General features: G+C 52.2%; 2 protein-coding genes across 3 annotated transcripts; both read left to right on the top strand.

The window, feature by feature from the left end:
- Nucleotides 1–617: 617 nt before the first annotated feature.
- Nucleotides 618–5271, top strand: ABB37_02050 (hypothetical protein; the record flags this gene model as incomplete). The annotated part of the gene is made up of 1 exon (XM_015798814.1): nucleotides 618–5271. The coding sequence occupies exon 1, from the start codon at nucleotides 3157–3159 to the stop codon at nucleotides 5269–5271; it is 2115 nt and encodes a 704-aa protein (XP_015662292.1). The 5' UTR covers nucleotides 618–3156.
- A 3341-nt stretch (nucleotides 5272–8612) lies between these two features.
- ABB37_02049 (Lathosterol oxidase-like protein) lies at nucleotides 8613–9792 on the top strand (the record flags this gene model as incomplete). 2 transcript variants are annotated; one of them, XM_015798813.1, is made up of 1 exon in its annotated part: nucleotides 8613–9792. In XM_015798813.1, the coding sequence occupies exon 1, from the start codon at nucleotides 8890–8892 to the stop codon at nucleotides 9790–9792; it is 903 nt and encodes a 300-aa protein (XP_015662291.1). In that variant the 5' UTR covers nucleotides 8613–8889. The 2 variants fall into 2 exon arrangements, with proteins under 2 accessions (XP_015662291.1, XP_015662290.1); XM_015798812.1 differs by having other exon boundaries at nucleotides 8636–9792.
- Between the last annotated feature and the right edge of the window lie 209 nt (nucleotides 9793–10001).

Here is a 10001-nt window from a genome sequence, read left to right as displayed (position 1 = left end):
CCTCCCCCCCCCTCGCAGACTTGACGGTGGCAATCGTCCTTTCTCTTCTGCGTTGGCGCACGCGAGTTTCCACAGCTTCTTTTTTCTGTGTGTTGTCACAGACATCAGCACTCTTTCTCTTGTAAATGAAATTAAACGTGTAATTGCAAACAACAGCCAAAAAAAAAACAGTGTCACGCAAAGAAGCCTTTTCTTTCGATTCCTTAGTAACAATAAAAAGACAAAGTTCTCATTCAGAAGTTACGCGGCAAAGCGTGGTAGACCATCCGCGGGTTGGTTAACGAAGCAATCTTTTGAACCACACGGCATTGCTTTGAATAGTGATCCCGTTAAATGACACCGAGGTGAGGTGTGTGGGTGCCCGCGCATTGCTGCCTCTCCCCGTTTCTTTTCTGTATCACTCGCATCTCTCCTTCTCTCTCGCTTCGCGGCCTCCTGCGTTGTTCTTGATATCCATTTCACATCGCCGCATGACGTGTGCACGCACACGCACGCGCATACACACCAAAAAATCTTACTTCTATGTGAACTATATTGTTTTGTTCTGCACCTCAACACCGCATTACCTTCTCGTATCGGATCTCATCTACGCGTTTAACGTGCCCCTTCAATGAAAAGAATAGCATGCGCAGATCAACGCTAGAGGTACAACAGTACATTTCTCCCCTTTTTTCTGTAGGAGCTACGCTCCGTGCATATCTATCTGTCATTGTAAATCATAGTCGCCTTTTTCATTGCTTTTCCCCCTCTTTCTCCCCTCTTTTTCTTTTTATTCTTTTTCTTCTTGTGTATTCTTATTCTTCGGATAGTTATCTTCCACTTATTGATTTACTTGGTGCTGCTTTCATTTACAGTAACAAGTCTTTTCAGATCAGTCAGGTGCTGACGTAAACCGAAACTGTTTTTATTTTTTCTCTGTCACTCATCAGCTGCGTGCCTCCACGACGCAGAGCCCGATCGCTATTTCTTTGTTCTCTCTAAAGCAATTCTTTTTCTTCTTCTACTCCATTTCTGCGTGTTTGGCTGTGACGTGTGTGAATTTACTCTGTGTGTCAAAGAAGCTCTCACACAGGTAAGGTAGCGCGTCAACACGGTCCCCTCCACACATACACACCCACACACACTGCGTGGTTTACTGCCTGGGAAGACTCTGTTTGATCTTCTCCAGGCTGCGTCTCCGAGCAGAAGCCTGGTAAGACTTCGCAACTGAAGCGTTGCGCGTGTCGGACGTCTTGGTGGGATTATTTTTGCCTTATTGATATTCTTTGCAAGCCTTGCGGCTGTCTCACGCTCAGGGAAAGGGTCACTTCGAAGGAGCGAAGAGCATTTAGTTCTTTTCCGTGTTTTGGAAACGGCGAGGGCGAGAAGGTGCAAGCGAGGTGGGAGCTAACGAAAACACCGACTTCTGTTTTGTACTTTTATCACAGCCGTTCCGAAACGGGGAGAGGCTGCGTTTGTGTGGGACACGCGATTGAGCCACAAAAAGAAAGAAAGAAAGAAGGGATCCGTTGCTTGTCTTTTTGCTCCACTCGTCATTGTGAGGTTTCTTTCCTTCGTTATTAGCAGCGTCCCGGCTTGCCTGTTTCTTTTCTTTGCAGAGCGCGTGCTTGTTTTTTCCTTTTCATTTTTTGGCTATTTTTTTTTTTAATTCTGTTTCTGTAATACATCTTTTTATAACCGATTTGTTTTCTTGAAGTATTATTTCCGTTTGCCTCTTCTCTTTCTTTTCTTCCTGTCGTTGCTTTTATTTATCTGTTTTTGCTTTCCGCCCGACTTCGAAGCGTGCGGTGGCGATCGAGGCCCCTCACGGCTGCGCGTCGAGACAACGTTGACTAGAAACGTCAACTACTATCTTTTTTCGGGGGTTCATCTTGTGCGGGGCTCCTTCTCGAGCTCGTTTCGTCCGGTGAAGCAAGCAAGCAGCAGAGGGTTATAAAAAAAGAAAGAGAAAGGCCCTTTACCTCGGTATATTTATAACCACTAACCACACCTTTTTTTTCCTCTTTCTCTCGCTTCACATCAAGGAGCCGTAACTACTTTCTTTGATAACTGTGCCCTTTTACTATTATTTTTCTTCTTCCCGGTTTCGTCTTCCTGGTAAAGGGAACTGCTGATACAACTCGTACAGTGTTGCAGACTTCGGTAGGACTCCGTCTTTTCGTCCCCCACTCGCGAAGTCGGACGAAAGGCGACGTGCACGCCAGCAAGCGCCACCTCTGCCGAGTACTTTTACGGGTTGACAAAAAAAGGAAGAAGAAGTGATTGAGCAGTCAAGTCGCGCTTGCACGCTGGACAGATCCGTTGCTTGTTAACATCCCCGCGAGACTCTTCAAACGAAACGTTCACGCATCTTTCGTTTCTTTGAAGGCTCCCTCTAAGGAGAACATCACAATACAGTTTTTTATATGTTTCTTGTGCTTTCATTGGGTGCCCTGGACCAGCTACATTGCGGTTTCTTTCTATGTCAATTCGTAGAATCACTGTTTTCATTACTCTTTTCACATCCACACAAACATCTACACGCACCAACGCCTTCGATACCGCCCGCAGGCATCACGTTTTCTAGTCGGTGAAACCGTATTATTTCCTTTTCTCTTGACGCTCTTCTTTTGCTCTTTTCCGTTATCAATTATTTTTCTCTATTAATTCTGCTTTTCTAAACAACCAGGAAAGCCTGCATTCCCCCCCCCTCCCTCCCTCCTCTTTTCTCTGGTGCTCTAAAAGTAATCAACTGGTCGTGTAAAGCTTGTCTGTTTCCTCCTTTTAATTTTGTCTCTTGAGCATACCACTACGTGTTTCCCGATTCCACGTCATTTCTCTTTTCAGCCGCTGTTATCACCCCCTCCTCCTTTTGTGTTTTCTTCGGTGCGACACCAGCCTTTTTTTTTTGTTCTGCCTGCTTTCCCCCATTTTCCGTTGTCATTTTTACTGCTACATTGTTCTTGCCTCGACACCGCTTTCCTTTCTCTCGACGTTGGTGGCGCGGTCTGTCGTGTGTGATCTGCGCGCGTTCTCGTGTCGTATCGTCGCTTTACTGCAGCTCTTACTGTCAACAGCGGCATTGTGGTGTTCATCCCACCGGAATTGGGGTCTTCTGCTCCTATTTCTTGCGTTTGCGCCTGCTCTTTCCGTGAGAGGGCAGTTGCAGCTGAGGGCATGGGCCGTCACACGCGAAGCGGACGCATTGCCACCAACGCCCCGAGCAACATCGACGCTCTCCAGCAGCCATTGCAGCAGCAGCATCAGAAGACGACGTCGAGTTGTCGCGACGGGGAAACCACCCTCCCCAAATTTGTACCTCTGTACCGCGTGGACCGCGTGGGCACCTCCACCGATTCTCTTTCCGAGGGCACCCCTGCCAACGCCTCCACGACCGTCTCACGAGGCCCATCCTTCAACGATCTGCACGACTCCGACAACTTCCAGCACCGCGCCAGCACTCGCCGCGGCTCGCACTTACACATCATTCGCGACAGCTGTGGTGGTGGAGGTGGTGTGAGTGGTGTCCGTAGAATGCAGCCCAAGCTCCCCAGTCGTCGCGGGTCTCTGGAGCACATGGCGAACCTCGACGCCGTCGCCCGCTGCGTCTCAAAGGTGCCCACCGCCGCAAACCCCTTCAACACGGCGCCGCCGCCACGCCTGTCGCGACGAGCATCAGCGTCGGAGTCCACCGTGCCTTGTTCGGTCAACCTCGCAGTGGGTGGGGGGAGCCAAACATCCTCCTCGCGGTGCCTCTCCACGCCTCTGCAAATGGTGCCCGCAGCGGGCTTCCTGCGGCGGTTGGAAAGAGAGAGCAGCTTCGACAGCAGCCGCAGCCGCAGCCAAGACCACGTGCCGCCCTTCAAGGAGCCGCCCTGCAGATCCGTTCGCACCTCCGTCGCTTTTCTAACCGCCGTCGTGCCGCCGGAGGACTGCCGGCGTGCCGGTGCGCCGTCTTTGCTGACGGCAGCGGGCAGCAACGGCACCGCGACCCTTCCCTTAGCCGGCGACGGCTCCTTCACTAATCCGGTCACCTTGATGGTGAGCACAGCCGGGGCCCCAGCAAACGGCCCGGCGTCGTCCCTTGCCCACGTCTTGCCTGGTGAGGAAGCGCTGCCCTCCGCTTTGGCAGGGCGGGAGGAAGGCCCGGCAGCCCACCGTCGTGCGAGCGCTCCGCCGGCCGTGCGGAGCTGCCCTATTGAACCGGACCGGGTAGACGCGTATCCGCCCCTCTCACTGCCGCAGGCGCCGTCGCGGCTGCGCAACTCCGTTTCCCCGCTGCCGTCTCTACAGCCGCGGCGCCGTCGCAACGGATCGATCCGGGACGCCTCGACCTCCCCGTCCGTCGACTCAGCCGCCGCAGACGAGAATGAGGCGGTGGCCCGCGGACGCAAACGGGCCTCCTCCCTCACCATCTCCGCAGAGGCGAACAGCACATCTCCTGCTACGGGGCCGCGGCGGGTGCACTTCAACCTGCAAGACCCGTTAAATGACTCCGTCCTCCTCGGCAGCCCGATCCATCTTGGCGCGGGAGAAGAGAGGCGGAGCGCGCATTGCCCTCTCCCTGCAACGGCCCCCGTCGCGCTCAACACGAGCCCGCCGATGACGAACCTTTCCATTAATTCACTGGACTGCAGTGCCCGCCAAAGCCCGGGTACCGATCTTCACGGCAGCCTCAACAACAGCAGCAGCAACAGCTGGGCGGTTCCGCCGACGAAGCTGAGCGCGTCGTCGCTAGTGGCTGTTCCCCCTGCCGCTCCCGCAGCGCCGACTGCTGCATCGACCGTCCCCACCTTGTCGCTGCGGCTCAATTTGAAAGACGGCCGCATCGAAGCGCTGCCCACCACCATCGCCACCGTCACCAGCGCCGGCGGGCGCTCCTCCTTCTCCAACTCGTCCTCCATCAACGAGAATCTCAGCGGGGCGACCTACAAACCGCAGGTGCCGCTGCCAAAGCCGGCGCTGAAGTCGTACTCCCGCTACAACGGCGACGCCGCCGGGGGGTGCGTCGACGCGGCGTCGGCCAGCGGTGTCAAGACGACCCTGTTCAACCAGGAAGCCAAAAGTTCCTCGATGGTGCGCGGGGTAGTGCATTCGCTGCAGCGCATCGCCGTGCGTTATCAGCGACGGCGTGGCTCGGCGGGCACGTTGAGCGAGGGCCCCATGCTGTCGCCTCTGTCCGCGTCGCCGCAGCGCTACCGGTCATCCGAGGTGGTTGTGAAGTGGTCTCTGCTGGGGATGGCCGCGCTGCTTTCGATTTTGCTGATTTTGCTTGCCACCGCGGTCGATTAAGCGGTCGACGGGAGAGGTGGGATGGGAAGCGAGGGAGACACACATTCGCACACAGAAAGAGGTGCGTAGTGCCGATGGCTCCCTGCAGAGAAAATACACTCACACACACTTCTCATTTGTAAGTGGCGTGTACTCTGCACAGGCTCAGGCAGAGGAGTTTGTGCTGCCGCCGTTCCCATTGAAGCTTGACGGGAGTACCTGCATTTGTATCCCTCGTCATTTCTTTGTTCTGCTTTTACGCATTTGTGCTTGGTGCTTCGCTTTTGTTTTCGTTTTCGCTGCTTTCACGGAATCATTTTTCTCCCCACTTGCTGAGCGGAAGTGCGTTGAACAGAGCACGTGTGCAGCGCACTGAGTGTGGAGTATTCTCCTGTGTTGTTCTTCTTGTCGCTGTATAGAATTTTTTTTTCTTCTGTTTTGTTATTGCATGCTGTCTTGTTTCTCTTCCCTTTCACTTCATGTGCTTTTCTGTTGGCGGCTCCGTATGTGATGTGCGGGTGTGCGGCGTGCACCTCTCCTCCTTTATTAATGCGCAAAGTCAATGTGGGTGCAAGGCTTCTGAAAGAAACCCTTTTCGAAAGGAACTAACGCGCAGCCTCCACTCACTCAGAACAGGAGAAGAGGTACCAAAGCACAGAGTTTTTGTTTTGTTCTGGGAGGCGAGGGGAGGGTTGGTGTGTTCGAGCGCGACAGCCGCACCGCCAGATGGAACATCACCCCCCTGCACTCCACTGCTTCCTCCTTTTCAAAAGAAGAAGAAAAATAAAGGCGGATTGCCTTCGTGGAGGACACGCGGCCGGAACAGGCAGAGGCACAGCGGCGAACAACCGGTGCTCACTGGTCAAAACGTGTTGTTCTTGGGCAGAGTACCCATCGAAACGTTCTACGTGAAGGGAAGGGCGATTGGGGAGGACATGCGCATGCTTTGGCTTTTGCTGTTCACTGGAAGTAAAAGGCTTTTTGGTTTAATGAGTGAACCAACCTCAGCTATTTTCCTTCTCCCGTTTGTAAGCAGTGAAGACGTGCACTCGTTGAGACGCTTCTGTTATTGAAAAAGGAAGGCTTTCACCCGAGTTTAACTGTGCAGCGGTGGACACGCACAACACAACACACACGCCAAGAGGAGATGAAAATGAATATTTGAAAAGAAGCAGACTAACAAACAAACGGAGGAAGCTAGCTGAAGAGCGCGCGCACGGGAGTGCACACATACGGCAAGACAACACTCCCATCATAAAGAGTGCGGATTGACTGCTGAGCGGCGTGTGTGTGCCGATTTCATTTCCTTTTACCTACGTGCGTGTCGGTGTGCGCCTTACACCGCAAAGACACTCTCTGTAGGGCATTGGGTTCTCTTACGTTGGAACGTAGAGCGCCACAAGCAATTCGCTTTCGAATGAAGACCCTTTTTATTTACTTATTCAAAAAATAATGATAATAAAACAGGAAGGAGGTAACGTAAAGCGTGAAACCGGTTTCTTTTTTTCTTCTGCTGATCGAAGGAATAAAGGTTAGGAAACTTGAAGAACCTTCCTTTTCGTCCTTTTCCTTTTTGTATTTTTTTTTCCTCATGGTCCTCTCCCGCACCCACGTCATATATTTATTAAGCTTTCATTTCGTGGGAAGAGTTTTTCATGCGCGGCAAAATCCTCTCCGTCATTTATGTGGATAACAACTCTCCGTTGATTCTCATTTTGTTTCACACCTCCTCATTCCTTTTCCTGTTCCTTTTCCTGTTCCTTTCCCTTCATTATTGTGCTGCTCTTTGACGTAATTTTTTTCTCTGCGTGTGTGTCTTTGCGTGTTCTTTTTCCCTTGCATGTTTGTACTTTTTGTTTTTTGTCTGCTGCTTGTTTAGGCGAATACATGGCGCAGTTCTTCATCACATCTCGACTTCTTTCTTCTATTATTCTTTAGATCCTGCTTTCGTTGCTCTCGATTTTTTATTGGAGAAGGATGAAGTCGGTAAGGCCAAGAAAGGTTGATGCAAAACAGTGGTAGTTATCTCTTCGCAGAAGTCCCCTGTCGAAGGTTTTTTTGTTTTAAATATAACTGGGTTGTGAACGCAGGTTTGTGGGTTGATGGGTTTCAGTGGCCTGTGTTTGCGTACTCTTTTTCTTACAAAAAGTGACGTCGCGCGACGAACAATAATAATAGCACTGCAAGCTTCTTTCTGCTTTTTCTTTTCTCCTTCTTGTCTTTCATTTTTTATTTCTCACTGCGCCCCTCCACGTTTCTTGCATCGTCAACCAGGACAATACCCATCGATATACACGACAGGACTTGAAATGCTGTCGTTTAAAGCAAAGTGTCAAACATCTGTCTGTTTCACTCTCCCCCTCCCCCTCTATTGGAAAACGAGTGCATTTCAACAGTCCGCCCTCGATACACTCTCCCAAAAGCCGTTTTCTCCCACTGTCGGATTTGTCTTTTTCTTTTAAAAAGAGAATATACGCTCTCTTCGGAACACTGAACACGCATTCGCGTATGTGTTCTTGTTGCCGGCTATTCCTCCTTTGGTTTCCTTTATTTGAAATGTTCTCATTCATTCTATTAGCACACAAAGATATACTTTTCTGCATTCCTGTCAACACAGGCTGGGAACTGCGATTCTTTCGGACTCTTGCGGTCGAGAAATACGGTGTCGGCTCATTTTTGTTGTTCCCGTCTTCGTTTATTCTTTCTGATTCAACGGTGATTTATAGCCGCAGCGGCGAGTTGTCTCCCGGAAGTTCATTTTGTTTTTGTGTTTTTGGTGGTCTTTCCTTTGATGACCGTTCGCTATCGCGTGTGCATTGCTGTGTCCCCCTCTCAAGCGAATGCTCTTCCTCCATACCGCCTGTCTTCTCTTCCGTTAGCTGCAGTATTTTGCTTTCTACCGAAAGAAAAAGGAAGTCTGGCAAAAGAATAAAGACGGTATCACCGTGACATGGTTGGAAATCGAGAACACTAGCGCGTGCCTGTGCACGTTGTTGTGTAGGTGTGAAAGACGCACCTCACCCCAAACCAGGGAAATTGTAGGTTTATATGCGTGATGGTTCATGCGCGCGTCGAGGGCTCATCGTAAGTGCGGCTCGTCCAGCAAAGGAGCAAACCACAAAAGAAAAAAGAGGGGAAAACGCACCGAAGAGCCCTTCTCCACCCTCTCAACGGTGTATCGGTTGTGTACGGGTTCATTTGAACTCTTCCACCTCTCGAATTCGCTGTATCGATCATCCTCTTCATATCCCGCGTTGCCCCACCTTTTCTTTTTTTCTTCTCAATAAAAAACTACTGTCTCTCCGTTCACACGCGTACACACACACACACACATGCCATCCCATCTGTTCATCTCTCTCTTCGTCAACACATCTCGTACACGACAGCATTCTTCTTCAGGAATTTGTTTCGTGTTCTTGTCATCACTTAATTGGCCTCGTAGCGTCTCGCTGCCGCACTGAGCGCTCTCTCGCCGTGTCCGCCTTCACACCTTCCTTTTGGTGTTCTTTGCTTCCCTCGTCTCGTCACAGAGCCGCGGCTCCTACAAACTCGCACACGTCTTACGGGGACACACACGCATTCGTGCACGGCAAAAGGAAAGGAAAGATCAGAGGAAAAACAAAAAAATCGCGAACCCCAATGGACTTCGCCTTCGACCTTTACACGTCCGTCCTGCCGGTGGACAAGGATAAGCTGACGCACCAGATGTTCATCTTTTGGCTGATCCTTGCCACGGGCGGCACCTTCATGTATCTCGCCTTCGCCTCGATGTCGTACAACTTCTACTTCCGCCGCCTGAGGCGCCAGTTCTTCCCGAAGACCATCGACCCGGAGGACGAGGCGGAACTGTGGCGGCAGGTGAAGCACGAGATCTGGATCGCGACGTGCTCCATCCCGTTCATGGCGATCCTGATGATGCCGGCGGCCACGTTCGCGCACCGCGGCTACAGCCAGCTGTACCACAACGTCTCCGACTACGGGTGGGGATACTTCCTCGTGTCGCCCCTGCTGTTCTTCTCGTTCACGGACTTCATGGTGTACTGCTTCCACCGCGGCCTGCACCACCCCATCATCTACAAGCGCGTCCACAAGCTGCACCACACGTACAAGTTCACTACTCCCTTCTCGTCGCACGCCTTCAACCCCGTGGACGGCTTCGGGCAGGGCGTGCCGTACTACATCTTCGTGTACCTCTTCCCCCTGCACAGCACCCTCTTCATCTGTCTCTTCGTGATGGTGAACTTCTGGACCATCTCGATCCACGACCAAGTGGACTTCGGCGGCCACTTCATGAACACGACGGGCCACCACACCATCCACCACGAGCTGTTCAACTACGACTACGGCCAGTACACGACGGTGTGGGACCGCCTCGGTGGGTCGTACCGTCCCGCAGAGCAGACGCACCAGCTGACGACGCTGCTGCACGCGTGCGACCAGGACTACGTGGACCCGGTGTACGCGACGTACCACGACGAGAAGGGTTTCCTGGCCGGCCGCTTCAAGGAGGAGGCTGCTGCGCGCCACAAGAAGTCCTCGTAAGCTTCTGCGGTTGTACGCAACGGAAGAGAGGTGGCTGGAGGTGTGTCGGAGTGGAACGTCGTTATGGCAAGAGAGGACCTCTGACTCCTCTTTGTCTCCTGCGCAGCCGGCAGTGCTGCTTTTCACCTCCCCGAGAACGTTGGCACGTGCTGCCCCCGTCGACTCGAAGACACACACGTGGGGGCGGCAGTCTTTCTTGGATCGGCGAA

The sequence above is a fragment of the Leptomonas pyrrhocoris genome (genome assembly GCF_001293395.1).
Source record: "Leptomonas pyrrhocoris isolate H10 chromosome Unknown, whole genome shotgun sequence".
Classification (NCBI taxonomy): domain Eukaryota; phylum Euglenozoa; class Kinetoplastea; order Trypanosomatida; family Trypanosomatidae; genus Leptomonas; species Leptomonas pyrrhocoris.
Note: the sequence above shows the minus strand (reverse complement) of the source record. Positions and strands in the feature narration are given on the sequence as shown.